The sequence below is a fragment of the Chlamydotis macqueenii genome, chromosome 23 (assembly GCF_036417535.1).
Source record: "Chlamydotis macqueenii isolate bChlMac1 chromosome 23, bChlMac1.mat, whole genome shotgun sequence".
Taxonomy (NCBI): domain Eukaryota; kingdom Metazoa; phylum Chordata; class Aves; order Otidiformes; family Otididae; genus Chlamydotis; species Chlamydotis macqueenii.
In genome coordinates, this window is record NC_141578.1 from 6,157,339 (window position 1) to 6,174,336 (window position 16,998).

Consider the following 16,998-nt stretch of genomic DNA (forward strand, 5'->3'; position numbering starts at 1 on the left):
GACCCAGCGCTCAACCTCCGCGTGTTGGAGAGCGATAAAGAGAGATGGCCCAAAAGATATTTGCTGGCTCTGCTTAGAGAGAAGCTGGAGACTTCGGGGTCCCAAGATAACCCAAACCTCGCCGTGAGCCGGGCCCCCGCGCCGCGCGGCCGGGCTGTGAGCAGAGACAGGAACCGGGGCTCGGCTGCGGCCGCAACGTTTCCTGTTTTACAGCGCGAGAAAAAGAGCGAGAGCCGCAGAATGAGGCGGTCGGCATGAGGATGGCAGTTGGAGCGTGTTGGCGCCCGATAACCCTCTGCTCACCCCGCTCCTCCGCGGCGGTCGAGGGGTAGGACGGGACCCCCGGGGGCCAGGTAAGCGCCCGCAGCGCCGGGGCCAGCGAGGGATGGAGGGGAGCAGAGGCTGCCGCGCTACGGCCAGCAGCGTGCACCTTTTTTCTTCTTTTTTCACCCCGTTCTCAGCCTACGTGATTGACACCGGGAGGCTGTAACGTGAACCAGCAAGCAGCACTTTTTTGTTTTCTGGTTTCCCTTGAAGCAAGAAGCGTAACAGCTTGGAAAGCAAAGATAAATGACACGTTTGCTAACGAGGGAGGGTAATTTGGGGTAACAGAAGGAGGAAATAGCATATTAGCTTGTCAAGAAGGCCTCGACAGCTTGCTCAGCGTGGGGTGAGTAATGGACCGTGTGTTTCTTTCAGCTTTACCTTGCTTTAGAGCGCATTTTTGGTTAACCCAGGACATTAATCACTGCTGTTGGGATGCCGGGTGACAGAGTCCGTGCAGGTGGGAAAAGGGCTGAGCTATTCCCGACGGGAAGAGCTGGATGAGCAAGGACCGAGCAGGACATCTGAGGTCCAGATACAACACGCTATGGGGCCATTTCTAAAATTAAGACAGATTAGTTGAAAAATGCTTTTAAAGTGTCCTGAAGAGTTCGGAGCAGCATGGCTGAAATCACACGCTCTGTCGCAAGCCGTGGAGTTTGTACCCGGCTCCAGGGAGCACACGTTGTGGGGCGCTGGCCTACGCCCAACTTGCATTTCTCCGCGTGAAGCTGTTGGCCAGACCTTGCCGGCTGGGCTAAGGACAGCGCATGTGCCCTGAGAGGAAAGGCCCTGGGCGAGCACGGTGGGGTTGTTACGGTACAGCCGCAAAAGCTGCCGGGAATAACCCGCTCAGCCTTTTATAGCCCCAGCCCCCTCCGGCTGTAAGGGCATCCCAGGAGGAAACACTGCTGGGATCCATTGGTAAATTTAAGCTAAAACCAGAAATGCTTCGGAAGCTATTCAAGGAAGAGAACATTCAAATAAAAATTAATAAAAGCACATAAGCAAGTGCCCCACTTCAGGGGTCTCGAAGGCCACGTCCCGCGTGGGCTCGGTGCCGGGAGCAGCATCCTGGCTGCGGGTTCGCAGGCGCCGCTCTCCTTCCAGCGGCCGCCCCACAGCGAAAAGGCAGCACTTGGGGTGAGCTTTGATGGCACCACAGCTAGCAGAAGGGCGATGAAGAGGTTTACAGAGCAGATTTTAATGCAGACTAAAAAGCAGGGAAGCGTATGTATGAAATGGGATTTACTTGTTCCCGTTTTTTTCCCATTAGACTCAACAACTTCCTAATTGCTTGAGATAGAATGAGACCAATGAAGTCTTGGTGGTTTTGTTTGACACTGAAGAACATTTAACCTGAATTTTCAGAGACGAAAATTATTTTCCGCTCCTTCCTCCATTAACATGATTTACTAAATACGAGAAAACCCCACACCAAACAGCAGCTCCCAGGCTGAGCCCCCCGGGCCGGGCATCCTCCGAGCATCCTTCACTGGGACGACAAGCGTCCTCATTGCCGCTGGGGCGAGGGGACAGGAGAGAGGGACAGAGCTTTCGCGGGAGGGGAGGAAGGAAGAGGAGCAGCGGTGGGCAGTTACTGCTCGGCTTTCTCTCTGGCTGATGCAGAGGTGAAGGTGTAACGCACCCGATATGACCTACCCCCTGCGCGCGCCCCGAGACGGCGCAGTAGAGCGAAACGGAGGAGCTTCTCTGTCGGCCAGGCCGTGTTTGAGCCACAAAATCCCCAAACAGAGGTGCAGGCAGATTTCGTGCCTAAAGCAAACTGGTACCACAGCTTAACAATTAATTAACTCCAAAGCGTAACGACCCAAGGCTACGCTCGTGTTTGCAATGAGGGAACCAAGTCACAGCTTGGCAGCACGCGGACGCAGGGCCGCGGCCGGACTGGCCGTGGGGGGACGCGCGAAGGTGAACGAGCCAAGGGCCAAGCGTTACAGCATCCGAGCCAAGGGCCAAGCGTTACAGCATCCGAGCGAGCAGCCGGGAGGTGAGGGAGAGCAGCCCTGGCAGCTGTGTCCTTCAGAGCGGCTGCGCTCAGACCTGGGGGACTTTGCCAGATGCTCCGTTGGGGGAAAAAAAAAAACCCCAACAAACCAAACCCTGACAACGCGGCAAGGTTTTCGCCGCTCTAAACCTCTCTGTGCACACAGAAAAGGCAACTACTGCTAAGAAATACAGTGCAACTGCTGAAGAGTAACTCACACCACAGCATCCTGACACCTGGACCTGTCAAAAAAATAAACTGGCAAAAGAAACGCACACTTTAAAAAGTTTACTGCAGAAATAGCAGCTGTTGCTCTTTCTGTGTTTTCACTGATTTCTTCAGGTTGGTTAAAGAGCTGTAACATGAAGGAATCAGTTTGAATAACAGAGGGATTTTATTTCATTGGGAAAGGAGTTCTCCCAGAGGAAGCAGTGGGAGCATCGTTACTTGGTAGTAAGGCCAACTTCACGCAGTTGCGTTAATTGTTTGAAATTCTGTTCTCAGCATCCCTGGGGTCAGCACCCCCCCACAGAAGAGCAAGAACAGTGCCGTGTCCCCTGCGCAGCCACCACACGAGTTCACGGCCAGCGGATTTCGCCAGGAACACCACTTGCATCCATTGCACGAGGACTCCAGAACCGGCGTCCGATACCTCCCATTTATTTAATGTTAGAAACAATTAAGTTTTCACTCAAATTGTGTCTTTTCCCTTGGTTCCATCAGGACAGAGGACCCCAGAGCGGACGGGGCGGTCACAGACCCGCAGAGCTGCCCGACATGATCAGCCAGCCCACGAAGGCCTGGCCGCGGCGCCGGCGCGAGAGCTACGATGAGAAGTGCGAGCGGCGGCACGAGATGCGGGAGAACCTGCGGCGGCGAAACAACGTGACGACCTGCTGCCGCCCCAGGAGGGGAGCGGAGGAGCCGCCGCAGAGCCCGCGGCAAAGGGAGTTCCTGAGGAGGAGAAACCTGGCGAGCGATGCTGGGAGGGCACCGCCGGGACGGGAGCCCGAAGCACGCGTCCCCCTGGCCCCCTGCTCGCCAGAGGAGCTGAGACCACCTGTCCCAGCCCAGGTAACGCCAGCCCCCGAGGCGCAGCTCGGTGCTCTGCCAGCGCCCGCGGCCTGTCCACCGATTGCAGCATCGGGATCCAAATCAAAGCACAGCCAAAAAGCGAGCACGCACCGATAAATCTGCATTTCCTTACGAACTGCGGAGTCAGGCCTGGACAATCGCTGTCACCTCCCTCCCGGTGTGCCCCTCTCCTGTTTCCCAAACCCTGAACTTTGCTGACCTTGAACCAGATACAGATCTTCTGCCACTCCTCCAAGTGCAACCCCACATCCTAGCTGCCAGGTTACAGTTTTGCACTTACACAAATTATTTTTACCCTTGAAAACCGAGCCCGAAACACCTGGCTGCCCTCCATCCCCTTCGCTGTTAGCGGGCAGGGCGCAGGAATTCGGAGACTCCCTGGTTCTCGCTACCTACCCTGTGCCGCAGAGCTAACCGTAACCCAGAGCTCTGGGTAACCTCCATAGGAAGATGCGATGCGAAACACCCCAATCAGAGCCAAACAGCTTTCCTTCTGAACTCAGATCCCATGCAAAAGGAACAGATCCCCTGGTACGCCGCGCGCTCGTCCCAGGGGCTCCACAAGCCCGTGCGAGGCGCCTGACGCAGGCACGCGCTCAGGGTCCCCGAGAGCGAGCAGAGCGACCACCTGCCTCCCGCTGCCGTTTGCTCCCCTGCCTTCCATCACCTGCTAGACAGCAGGAATCTGCAACAAGCGCTGACATGCACAGCCCGCACACGGCGCCTTCCCTGCCTGCTTTTGCAGAGGTAGCAAGGTGGGGAGGCTTTGGGGGACAGAGGGGTGATGAGGGGGGCACCCCACGCCCCCAGCCCCAGTGTAGAACAGGTACCTCTGCTCCGAGGCAGCCAAACAGTAGCAGAGACCCAAGCCAGGACCCGGCAAAAGTCCTCATCTTTTCCAAAAATATCTCAGGACACTTTGGGGTTCCTTGCCCTGTTCCAGTGTCACCCCGCAGAAGCCAGTAGGTTTTCCCCCACTTCCCCAGAGAGCTCTGGAGCAGCCAAAGCAGCAGATCCCCATGGATTTGCTATGGTTTCTTGGCATCTCCTTGATGCTCCTCACACAGCAAATACAGGGACAAAGCCTGGCCCAGCCACAGCCCCTTCCCCTCCACTCCTCACAAGCCCGTTCTGGAGAGATGCCGACTCAAGCTGCCCTCTCGTTCCAGCGCCCGCAGAGCTGTGCCACGTTCCCCCCTGCATGCTCCCTGCCCAGCCTCAGCGTCCCCCTCAGCGTTTCGGCAGAAGCTGTCCCCCGGCGAGGCACCTCCGTGAGCACCCAAGGTAGGTGAGGGATGCAGGGCTGCTCGGGTTTCCCAGCACATCAGCAGCGGTTTCTCTCCCACCTCTAAGTCTCCATCGAGTGGTCTGGGATGCGAGCAGCTCCCCCGCCAGCAGCCCCACACCTGCACTGAGTTCTACCACCCCAGTCTGAGTTTTCCCTGCAGACTACAGGCGTTAAGAACACTTTTCCTGTGGAGGGATAAACCAGCCCTGCCCACAGCTTAACAGCCAGCAGATGCTCTGCCGTGTGGTTTCCCTGTGAGCGCCCCAGATTATCCAGGGGTCTGGGGGCTCCAGTCTGCAGGCTTGCTCCTACCACTCTGTCCGTCTGAGCAGGACTCTTCTTTGGCTTTTGTCCCTGCTGAGGTGTTTTACTGGATGCTGGTTAAACAGCAGCTCTCTATCCTAGAAGCGACCTCAGCCACCTCCGAGATGGACACCCCAGCAGACGAACCCCACGGCCCCCGGGACGGGGGATTGGTCACATCCTTTCGCTTTGCCTTCGCAGGAACCCAGACCCTCACCAACCCGAGCGCAGGAGTGAAAGACTCGAGCCAGCAGACAGAGTAAGCCGGTCCTGCCCTCCCTCCCCGGGCTGCGAACGCGGACACCCGCAGGGCGGTGGCCCCGACGCCAAAGCCCACCCCGGCACACGCCCTCGCCGTATGAGTACCCCCATCACGCCGGGGCCGGGGCAGCGGCGCCCAGGGCCACCGCTGGCTGCAGACCTGCATTTCCCTCGCCTCAGTAACACGTTTTCTTTTTTATTTCAGCTCTGGAATAGCAGTTTTAAACAAGGTACGCGAAGCACAGCTGATAACTAGCCCTGAACTCCTGCAAATGAAATCAGTTCTAAAATTTCTAACTGGGACACTGACTGGTGCTAAATTTCTAGCATTTCAAAAAATCATGATGCTGCTGCAATAGGAGCAAAAGAGACTTCTGTCCCATGGGCATCTACCGTTCTCCTTCGGGAACGGCCCTGATCTGACACTACACGGCAACGGTGCCGTAACCCCAGTGCTGTAAATTTCTGCAGAAATATTTGCACTTCCTTGGAAAAAACAAACAAACAAAGCCCAGCAGGCTCTCCTCCTCCGCCCGAACCGGGCTGTTAACTTCAGTTTTATTTCAAAATATTTGGGTTTTGTAGCCAGTTCACGGAATGGTTGCAAACAGAAACAATCCATCAGTTTTCAAACGTTTGCCCTTTCCCTTTCAGGAAATGCTGCAGCTGTCCAACTACCTGAAGGTAGGTACGGGGTGCGTGCACCCACCGGCCAGGCAGCACAACACCTCTCCTCAATTGTAATTATTATTTAATAAAGAGGCATTACACGCCCAATTTTAACGTGGCCAAGAGCCTACGGACAAGCCGCCAATCCCAAAGACCTGTCTGAAATTCCCCGATCCTGTGCCGGAGCGGGGAGCCGGGGGTCCCCCCTGACCGCCTCTCCCCTTCCTCGCAGGAAGCCCTGCACCGCGAGCTGCTGCTCAAGCAGAAGATGGTGATTTTGCAGGAGCTTTTCTCCACGCTGCTGCAAGCGTCGGAAAAATCCTGGCAGGTACCCGAGGGCTGCTCGAGGCGATTCGGGCTGGGGGGAGGTTTTTCCTCGGCGGGGCCGCGCGTCTGGGCAGAAACCAGAGCATCCCTTCCTTTCGCGGAGCTAAGCACCGGGCTTCGCAGGCGCAATGATGTTTGAAACGCAGCCCCATCGCTTAGCAGACCAGACGTTGTGCAGAAGCATCCACCTGCAAGCAGCTGCTTGCCCTGCCTCTCTCCCTGCTGTGGCTTTGCTTTTCAGGGCGGGCTGAACACAGGCTCAGGAGTTAGCAAGGTGCTCTGCTTGAAGTTTTTCCCTTTCGTCCCCCAAAAATTTGTTACAAGGCATACTTTGCTTTCAGATCAACAGGAAGTATAGAACTCTTCATCTGTAAGGTTTTGAGTTTTCCTTTTTGATACTTGCCTTTCCCACTTTTTCTTAAATAAAAAGCAAACAGAAGTGTGTAAGTGGAGAGGAAAATTGGAACGAACCCAATCAACCATCATCCACCCAATTTTCTTTCCTAGTCAAAACAAGTTTCAAATATTTTGAACCTTTTTTTTTTCCCCAAAAAATAAAAACGTTTAGACACACTGAACTGGTGCATCCAAGTGCTGGCAAACTCCGTGCTGGATGGGGGAAAGGACAGGCTGTCTTTTAATCTGCAAACACAACAGCTAAAAATCCCCACCCCATGCACGCTCAAACAAATCCTCCGGGCAGCACGGAACCAGGGCCCATTTTTTTGCCATTAGGAGGTAAAATTAAGGTGATGCATTTTTTGCAATACATGAAGTGGCTTATATAGGATTATTAAATCAAATATTAATTTACAGTCTTCATGCCATCAAAAAGGGGTTTGAAAGTTCTGTTGGGGAGGAGAAGTGAGTGATTGGGTGAGAGGGTACGAAAAGCTTGTGTTAGATATTCTGCGGTTAGAAGCTTCCGTCTTCGCTTGCTTCTTCAAATAAAATGAGCAGGAAAAAACACCCCGGCAGACTCAGCAGGAAGCAGCCATGAAACCTCCGCCGAGAAACAGGTGGGTGCACTTCGCTTCTCGCCATCTCTGCTTCAGGAGAGAGACTTGGCTGCTGCCTCTCGCGCTCAGCCTTCCGTCAGGCTGGAATTCACCTCGCCGCTGGCACCGGGGCCACCGGGCAGAGCGGGCGGGTGCTGCCCGCTTGGTGGGACCCCCGGGAGCTGCGGAGGGAGGCGGGCTGGGCGCAAGGGGCTTCTCCGGGACGGGCTGGTGGAGGGAGGCACCGATGGGTCCGACACCGTAACGCTGTGCCGCGGAAACCGATGGCTGCTTGCCCATTTCCAGGCCCAGGTGAGAGGCCAAATGCTTGTTGCAGAGGTGTTTTAATCCTTGCCAATATTTGGTGTTTCAACGACATGTGATTGCATACGCTTGAGTGAATTGGCAGCGACTCTTGAAATGGCCACGGAGCCGTTTTTGAGGTGCTGCTTGTTTTCACGGGTGCTTCTGGTTTGATGGAGTAGTTAAACTGCAGGGAGAAAGCACATGGTTCCTTCCCCCTCCCACGACTTTACTTCTAAGTTAGAGACCTTCCTACCACAGGTCCGTACCTTAAACCCCCCATCTGCTGTGAAACTGGCCTAGTTGATTCAAAAACACTGCCCGGTGAAGGAAGCTAAGTCTCAGTTACGATTATTAAGAGTAATGAGTTTTAAGCTGTTCTCTTCTTAAAGAAGAAAGTTGCTACTTCACTATATTTTCTTCCCTTCCTGACCTCTGGAGCTGAGCCTGACTTTCAGAAGTACCTTGCAGCTCCAGCTCTGCAGAGTTTGAGATCTTTGCCGTGTCCAGTGCATTATCACCACTACATGGACCCACTGTGCTAGCACAAGCGTCGCGTTGGGGCAAACTGGAAGCCTTCCAGAAACAGCATTTATTATATTGCTTTAAACCAGCTATTTTAAATGACTAAGGGAAGGATTATCAGAGAATTCACCGCTCACAGAACCACCAAGACACTACAGCTGTCAGCCAAAACCAGTTTTAAGAGAGCACTTAAGTGACAGCAGTAGAGAAACGCAGGAAAGCTTGAAAAAGCTTGCGGAGCTGCCCGGTCAGGTAACCTCACCAGACTCTGAAGAGGAGGGCTCCAGGGGATTCAGATCCGGTATTTGGAGGAGCAGGCGTACTTTGAACACGTTAGCCATAATCCTTCCCTGCCTGGCTGTCAGTAGGTGTCTGGGCTCTCCAGCAACGCACAGCACAGGGATGCCGTGATTCAGGGTCACCAGAGACACTGCAGAAGAGAGGGAAGCCCACCACCACCTGGTGATGGCGGCTGGGGGGGGGGTTTGTTTAGTTGTGGGTGGGGGTTTTGTTTGTTTGGGAGGTTGCGTTGGGTGTTGGGTTTTTTTTGGGGGGGGGGGTTGTTGTTGGTTTTGGGGAGGTTTTCTTTTGGTTTTGTTTTTTTTTTTTTTTAAAGCAGCCCCTTTCATGTAGATAATCTTCAGGACAAGGTCTTGACCAACATTTGCTCACATCACTTTTCTGGTCAGAAGCATCGTTTCTTACACCCTCCCACGTACCTGCACACACTCACTCCTCACCGCCACGCTGCTCTGGTAACAGCCCCAGAGACAGCTTATTCCACTGAGGGACACCTTTATGTTCTTTTCCCAATTTATAAGCTGCGCCTCCACGAAAGGAGTTTGCCAGCACATTTCTGCTCTCAGGTGTAGGAAGGGCCCGGTTCTCTGTTGCCTTGAACTTTGCACGGTCATTTATATCTGTGCACATCGGCCGTAACACCACCGCCCTCCAACGTGACCCTTTGCAGACAGCAGGATAAAATAAACTGCAGAAGAAAACCAGGCGTAGTATTTCACATAAGAAAATGGTTTTCAAAATTCCACCCCCTTTCTAACAGGACAGAGCCTTTAGTACTTTGTACCACCAGCTGAACTGAGAAGATTTAGTCTTTGGCACTGTAAACTTACTGCTGTGAGAACTTAAAGAGTGCTAAGTCACCAGAGAACCTGGTTTTGCCTGGCTCGAACAGCTATTCCTGTAGCTTCAAGGAGCTGCTTTTTCAGAGCTTGGCTTCAAACAGCAGTACACAGAGAGATCACCGGCGTTCTCAGTGTCAGTGGTGGAAAAACAGCCTACGTGAACTCTGCTAGAAATTTTATCTGAATTTGCACGCAGTCTGGTTTCACAAAACCTAAGCAGCCTGACTAACACGGAGAGGAGATTGTAACAGGGAAAATGAATCACCGCTCTTGCTCTCTGTCCCCCTGCCCAACTGCTCGATGTCGCAACCTATTTCCTAAGGGAACCAGCAAGACAAGACCTTGGCACCAGCCGGAGCTTTAGGCAAGGAGCGTCCGGGGAGCGCCCATCAGCCAGGGAGCGCGGCCGCACGTGAGGACAGAGCAGCGCGGCAGCCCCTTGCTCCTAACTTCTCATCTCACTGCATGCACCCTGCTCACTAACCAGGGGAACCGCCTCAGGAGAGGTTTTCAACGTGTAAAAGCCTTCCTTCCCCCACATCCCATTTACTCGGAGGTTGTAAAGGGCTTGCTTGAACTCTGAGCGCTGAAAAGCCTTTGACCAAATTTAACCACAATATTCTACACAAAGAAAAGGGAGAAAATGAATCAAAACACACGCTAACAAACCACTGGGGACATGCTGTGTATAGTCCATGATTCCACACATCGCTTCGATTGTTTTTTCCCCAGGGCCATCTGAACGAAGATAAACTGAAGTGTAAACTGAGGGCACTTGAAAATCAGCTGCAAGCCTGCACCCAGGTAACGTCTGATTCACTGAGAAACAAACACGGTGAAGAAAAGCACGAAAACGAAATACCAAACCATATAATTAGGTTTGGTCTCAGTTTCTAGAGCAATCTGATTAGATATGGATCTGAAAACGATTTTTCCTCTTTGCTGAAGCAATGCTTCACAGCAAATTAGCAGCAGCATTTACACGCTCTGGATTTGCTAAGGCTCAGGCTTAGCAAGGTTAGGGGTCTGTCAGATGGGACCCTTCAAGCACTGCAATTCTTCCTTTAAAGAGTTACTCAAAGGAGTGCGTGAAGAAGATCCTGATAGAGATGGAGGACCAGAAGCAGACCTACGAGCAGAAGGCAAAGGAGGCTCTTCAGAAGATGCTGGAGGATAAACTCCAAACAGAGCAGCAGCTGCAAAACTCTCAGGTAAGCCCCATGTTCTACACCTGGCTTTGCTTTAAGCTAGTCCAGCTGTGACAGAGTCCCCACAGTTCAGGGAAAGGCGACGGCCAGCTTACCGTTAGTAACAACCATGCTGAAATACCATTTTTTAGCTGCTGAGCAGAGTCCAAAGCAGCTTAGTGGCAACCTGTGCTCATTTCGTGAGCCGCACATCAGGTTATTCAAAACGGCACACAAGTGGGAAAATACACCGCTCTTTGGCAGTTTTAAGTGTAATCCCTTCTCCCCATTCCCTGCTCTGCACACATGGAGAAGCGAGCCCCACACAGACACCCAGAGCACCAGGTCTCCAGAGACACTTTTTTCCTGGAGTTGCTCGTTTATATGGAAATGGATTTTCCCCAAGAGTTATCCTGTGGGCCAAACCAAATTGCTAACCGGGATTTTCAGAACAATAAATAAATTGCATCCCAAAGATTCCCAGCTTTCTAACTCCTGCCGGCAGTGGAGTTGCTCGGGTTCCACAGCGAGCCTCCGCCCGTGTTCACGCCGTCCATCAGATGGCATCAGACCCGCACGGGTTATCGCGGCCCTGGCGCAGGAGGACGCGGGTGACTGCGGGTGTTTGGGGCAGGCTGGCGTGGCCCTGCCAGGCGGGGGGTCAAAGCCCACCCGGGGGTCCCCGCTCTCTTCCCTAGAGAAGCCTGGCAGCGACGAGGGAGGACCTCGCCTTCTGGAAGGAGCACTACGCCACGCTCAAAGCCGAACTGACCAAGGTGACCACGGCGCACAGCGAGCTCGAGAGCAGCTTCCACGTTTTGCAAAGCGAACTGCAGGTACGTTAGTTCCCTGCAGAAACGGCATCCGCGGGAGTTCACGTTTCCCGAGTCGCAAGCAGGGAAACCCCCAGCTTGAGACCACTGTGTAATAAATCCCTTTTGATGGAGCACAGTGATCACATGCACGACTCGGTTCTCGGCTTGGGACTGCCGTTCGGTGCCGGGGCTGGGCTGATGCTGGGGCTCTTCTCGCCCCCAGCGCGCGGACGCGCGGAACGAGGAGCTGGGCCAGGCCCTGCGCAGCCTGCGGAGCGAGCACGCCGCGCTCCACCGGCGAGCCAGCGCCCTGCGGGACGACAACGACCAGAAGGCTGAGCACATCAGCGCCATGGAAGGTACGGCCTGCAGCGGGGTGGCGGGGATCCGGCCTCCAAACGAACCGGGGACGTAAGGAAAACACTCTTGAATTCCTGGTCCTTAAAGCCAAACACACACGCGTGCAAAAGATTGTCTCTGAATGTGCTGCACATCTCAGCTCGCCGAGAAAGCCTCTGGTTTCCAAAGGGCTCCTCAATTCGTTTCCAATGAGATTAAACGGCTTCAGAGAAGTCAAGTGACTTTTCTATAAGAAAGGATGGAATGGGAGACCTGAAAAAAACCCAAAAGATGAGTCCTCAGCTTTGATGAGGACTTCTGCATCCTTGCAGACCCATCAAACGCAGCAAGGCGGCGAGCTGCTGTGTGGTGGTGGGAACTGCCAGCGTTCGAATCCCGGCTAGGGGTGCCTTAAAGTACCAGCTCTGACAGAGGCGAGGAATCTCACACGTACCTCACACGGCTGTTTTAGAACTCAATTAAGGAAGAGTAAATGGGTAGCAGTTCTATTTTCTCAACAGGTCTCACAGGAGCAGCTTCAAAATAAACCATAAATTAACATACTATAAGGCACACCAGAAAAAGCTGCCAAAACCAAAAGGGCAATTAGCAGCTAAAAATCCCATCCCTTCGGAAAAGCTCAGCGTAGCCAACAACATCCACTCCACTTCACACGCGGAGAAAGGGAACGCTGCCATGCCTGCATAAAGCTACAGAGATTGGCACCAGCCTTGACTGTCTTATCATCATTATTTCAGATAAATTGCGAAAGGAACAAAACCAGAAGGCAATGCTGGAGGCGACAATCAGCCATTTGCACCGTAAGTAACACGGAGACTCGCCAAGCGGGAGCCCTGCGTTAGCGCTGCGGACGATGACCGTGACAGCGGCTTTCCACCCTCACAGACGCGATACGGAACCAGGCCAACGAGCGGAAGAGCCAGGAGGGGACGGCGCAAAGGAAAGGTCAGCAAACTTTGTAACTCCCGCTCCTCTGGGCGCAGGACCGTTAGCCCTGACTCTAGGAGAAGCCTGCACTTGTTTAGAATAAAGGTTTATTTTAAAGCTGCACAAAGTGAGTTACTATATTTTGCTAGTTAACGTTAAACATAAGTGTATTTATGATGGCAAACACGTTAAAAAATAAATGAATTTCATTACAAATTCTACTTCAGTGGCTATGCCATTTTTTTCCAAAGAAAATAGATTCCAGTTTATAATTGCAGTTACAGTTGTACTTGGAAAAAAAAGAAAAAAAAGAATAAAAGGCATTTTAACTTTCCCTCCGCTCCATTTCTGGCAACTACTTATTCCTCTAAAGATAATTACCTCGTAGCTACAGCAGAGGCAGTTCTGAGATAACTAGCTCAGCTCCTGTGTCCGCTGCTGTGTGCATAGCGGGCAAATATTATCTTTAAACTGTGCTGAGCAAACAAGCAAACAAAGTCTGGACCTGTTTCTCATCAGAAGCCTGACTGTTTTCTAGACCAGGTTCTCACCACGCAGACCCCACCTCTCACTCCTGCCAAGGAAAAACAAAACGCTCTGTCAGAGCGCCCCGAGGAGGAGGAGGGAGAAGAAAGTCTGAAGGATGAGATGCAGAAAAGGACATCCCGGCTTACAGCAAAGGAGAAGGAGGTGAGGAAGTCACCGAACGGCAGCTGGGACGGAGCGCGCTGCCGGGGAGGGAGCTGCCGGTGCAAGCGCCCCAGCAGCGGCACACCGCAACGCACCAGAGCTCCTGGAAGTGACCCAAGCTTGGTATCTCCTGTAAGGATTCCCTCTGCTGAACTTTTCTCCTGACACCAGCCTCACCCAAACCCCCGATGCCACATCCACAGGCAAGGGCAGGGCACCAGCAGCCCGGCACCCGGGGCTGCAGCAGAGCCCTCTCCGTACAAACCCGGTTCTGCTCTCACAGGCAGCAGAGCCTTGACAGTCTCACAGGGAAAAGCCAGAGCCACGCTCTAGGAGCTGAAACCCTGAGCACGAAGGAGAGGAGGAAAAGAAAAGGCTTGCAAGGAACAGGAAGGGTCTGCTAACAAAAGCAATGCCCTTACAACTGGGCTGCAAAAAAATTCAAAGCTTTCCAGCCTCTTGCACACTCTCCCATCAAACTGTGCCCTCTACCAACAAACCGCCCCACAATTCTTACCACACCACTCAGATAGCAAGGGTTTGCAAAAAAGGATTTGTAACTTACCATAGCAGAGCTCAGAGCCACGCAGGAGGAGAGCTTGTCCTACTGACCCAGGCTGCCGAGGGCACCCGCAGCAGGCATCACCCAGCGTCACCTGGGGAAGGGTTTGGTGAAGCACAATCACGGCAAGCGGGAACAGCTGGGCGGCCCAGCCCTCCCACCCCTCGGCACGGGCAGCCCCCTCCCGCAGCGCGGCCTCGCATCGCGTGGCCGTTCGGACCAAAGACGCTCCCTGGGCTTTGGGGCTGCGCAGCGGAACCAAGGTGCCTGTTCCGTGTGGAGCGGGGTTTAAAGGACTCTGCAGCTGCTCCTGCAGCCAGTGAAATGCAGACTGAATTTCGGAATGAGAGGAAAAGCCTTCCATGAGTTTGCACTTTGTGTCTTCTTGTATGATCATAAAACTAACCACCGCTTCTTTCTCTCACGTGATGTGAGAACGGCAGCGAAGCCAAGCAGCTCCCGGGACGGTAACAGACAGGGCACTGCCTCGGCCACCACACCCCCAGTAACACCGAGCTCTGCTCTGTCCCCTAGGTACCTGCGGACACACAGGTCGCAGAGGTGAAAATCCCCCATCACCGCAGTGCCCATGCGGGCACGAAGCACTGCAGCCGCTGCGGCAGCCCTGCCGCTCTCGGTGTGTACGAAAGCGAGGGGACCCCTCCCGCTAACGGGCCCTTGCTCTGCTTGCAGTGCACGGAGCTGCGCTCGGAGCTGGAGGCCCTGAGCGAGGAGTACCGCTCCTGCCTGAGCAGGCTGCGCCAGTGCCGGGATGAGCTCAACCACGTCCAGAGCAAGCAGGCGAAGGTGGGAGGCGTTCCTCACCCCGACTCCACTGCTTTCGGACCGGGGCTGCGGATCGGTCTGGGAAAAATCCCCCCCATTTATTTGTGCAGTGCGGAAAGATGAATGACATGTTTGCTAGGGATGAGGTGAGAAGTTTCTCCTCCCCGCCGATTTCCTAGTAACGCTTGCTTCTCCTTGCAGAGACAGCGCGGTCACTGGATCCCTCTCCTGGTGGCGGTGATAGCGATGGCCATAGCCACCTTCCTCGCCAGCTACAGACCATGAAGGACCTTCTCAGTGAGCGATCTCACTGCAGGCACTGACTTCTGCTTCACCAGCAGCCACACACCTTCGCGCAGTGCACCTTCTGCCGCCATGTACTTGCCTGTTTGGTTCCCATCCTGAGCTGGTCTCACTCCAAACTCCCGCGGCTCCAATAAACGCGGGGACATCGCCCCTTCCCTTGGCTGCTTTGGTTATTCTGCGTCAGCAGAAGTTTGTGCTGCCCGGTTCCTGCGGCACCGAGGGACAAAGCCACTCCAACCGCCACTGCCAAGGCTCGCCCCGGGCAGCAGGGACGGGGCAGTAGGGTCAGGGCATCTCGTGCCCTTGGGATCCAGCCTCCCTGGTTGTCATGCCCTGTGGCAGAGAGGACTACAGAATTACCTTCCTTTACCTACTGCCTCCCTAAGTAGGAGCTGTTTAACCTTGGACCATCTCTACTGGTACCTGACAAAGGAACACAGCTCTGAGAGGCCTTTTAGCACAGTCCCCTCACGCTTCCCTCACGCACTCCTGTCCTGAGCGATTTTCCCGTCTCCCACCCACTGCTCTTTGAGCCTGTCTCATGGCCAAAAGTCCCCACAGCCACATCCCCTTCCCCTCCAGTGCCAGCACGACGTTAACTCGGCCAAGACAGGGGTTTTAAACTCCTTTTGGAGCTGCACTGTGCAGGCTTTGTGGTAGCACTTGCGCCTCCTTCAATGAGACAGAGCATGACACCACATTGCACAAGCAGTAAATATGATACGGAGCCCACAATAAACTTCACAAAGACGAAATACTGTTGTGTTCAAATTTTTTATTAATCCTCAGCTGTTGGCAGTAAATAAATATACTCTGACTTTACGGGACACACTGCAGCCAGGACGCAGCTGTGAGTGCGTACACCCACGCACTGGTCTGCGGGGAAGTACAGGTATTTGATTTGCAACTGGCGTACGAGTTCAGAGGCTGGAGATGGACACAATTCAGCCTTTGGCGCCCAGGGGCTTTGAGAACCTCAGCGGGCTGCACGTACGGGACCCGTACCTCTCGCCTTAGTCCCTGATGCAAGTGAGAAATGGGTCAAAAAGTCCGAGTTTGTGTTTTACAAGGCAACTGCTGGCAGAGACACCACCTCGCTTGAGATGCTGAGATCTACAAAGTCACTCTGTGCGCTGAAGGCTTCCTTCAGCCCATCACACCAGGCGTCTAGCAGCTCCTTCAGCTCCGCGCAGAGGCTCTCTGGGATGCTGAAGGAGTAGATCTGGACCCTGAGACCGTCCCTTATCCTGGGGCAGGACGCCTGGACCGTGAACACCCTCAGCGGCGTCAGTGCCAGGCAGTTCTCAGCGCCTTCCTCCGTGGCGAAGGCGTACGCCGCCGGGTAGCCCAGCAGCACCCCAACAATGGTGCAGAGGTTCCAACCCGTGGGGTCAACCTCGCTGGAGGACACGGGGCCAGCGGCTGTGGACTCGGCGGCCCCTAAATGGGCGAGGAGGGCGGCGAGGTGACCCCTGATGGCCTCGGCCTCCGCCGGCCCGCAGAGAGCCGGGCGCTGCTGCCCTGCCGAGACGTCCATGAAGGGTGCGGGGTGGGCACGCAGCGTGGCCTCCAGCCTCCACCGGGCGAGTCCCGGGTGCAGCAGCAGGGCCGAGCCCTCCATGCCCAGCAAGTGCAAGCGACCCGGGGCCAGCCCGGCCTCCCTCAACCGGGCCACGTACCGCCGCAGCTCGGCCAGCCCCGCCGCGCCGCAGTCGTACAGCAGGGCCGGCTTCAGCCCCGCCGCCACCGCCAGCACCTCCCCAGCCAGCTGCAAGGCACGGGCCGCCGGCAACCGCCACCGCCGCCCGGTCCCCAGCTCCTCCCGCGCCGCCGCCACCACCAACCGCGGCGCCGACACGGCGCTGCCCGCCGGGGCCTCCGCCTCCGCCTCCGTCCCGACTGCCGGGCCCATAGCTGAAGGGAAACCACCGGCGCTCGGCCCACCGCTTCCGGGTCGGCCTCGGCGCTAGCGTGGGCGGTGGCCCGGGGCGGAGCGGCTGGGTCCCGCCCGGAAAGGCCGCTCCGCCCCGGCCTAGGCCTAGGCCCGGGCCCGCCCGGGAAGGCCGCTCCGCCCGGGCCCGGGCGGAGCGGCCTCCCCGGGCGGGCCCGGGCCCAGGCGGCC

General features: G+C 55.1%; 2 protein-coding genes across 7 annotated transcripts; one reads left to right on the forward strand and one right to left on the reverse strand.

Annotated features, from left to right (window-relative positions):
• The first annotated feature begins 435 nt into the window (after positions 1-435).
• On the forward strand, positions 436-15,038 carry TRAF3IP3 (TRAF3 interacting protein 3). 6 transcript variants are annotated; one of them, XM_086765379.1, is made up of 16 exons: positions 436-670; positions 3,056-3,406; positions 4,597-4,711; positions 5,220-5,277; positions 5,485-5,509; positions 5,934-5,963; positions 6,181-6,276; positions 9,976-10,047; positions 10,314-10,454; positions 11,129-11,266; positions 11,469-11,604; positions 12,343-12,405; positions 12,491-12,550; positions 13,071-13,354; positions 14,319-14,591; positions 14,772-15,038. In XM_086765379.1, the coding sequence occupies exons 2-16, from the start codon at positions 3,110-3,112 to the stop codon at positions 14,853-14,855; spliced, it is 1,872 nt and encodes a 623-aa protein (XP_086621505.1). In that variant the 5' UTR covers positions 436-670; positions 3,056-3,109; the 3' UTR covers positions 14,856-15,038. The 6 variants fall into 6 exon arrangements, with proteins under 6 accessions (XP_086621505.1, XP_086621507.1, XP_086621508.1 ...); XM_086765381.1 differs by having other exon boundaries at positions 14,319-14,421; XM_086765382.1 differs by having other exon boundaries at positions 437-670; positions 14,478-14,591.
• Positions 15,039-15,634: 596 nt separating this feature from the next.
• C23H1orf74 (chromosome 23 C1orf74 homolog) lies at positions 15,635-16,796 on the reverse strand. The gene has a single exon (XM_010118274.2). It carries the CDS (start codon positions 16,786-16,788, stop codon positions 15,940-15,942), a length of 849 nt encoding a protein of 282 aa, XP_010116576.2. The 5' UTR covers positions 16,789-16,796; the 3' UTR covers positions 15,635-15,939.
• Positions 16,797-16,998: the final 202 nt, after the last annotated feature.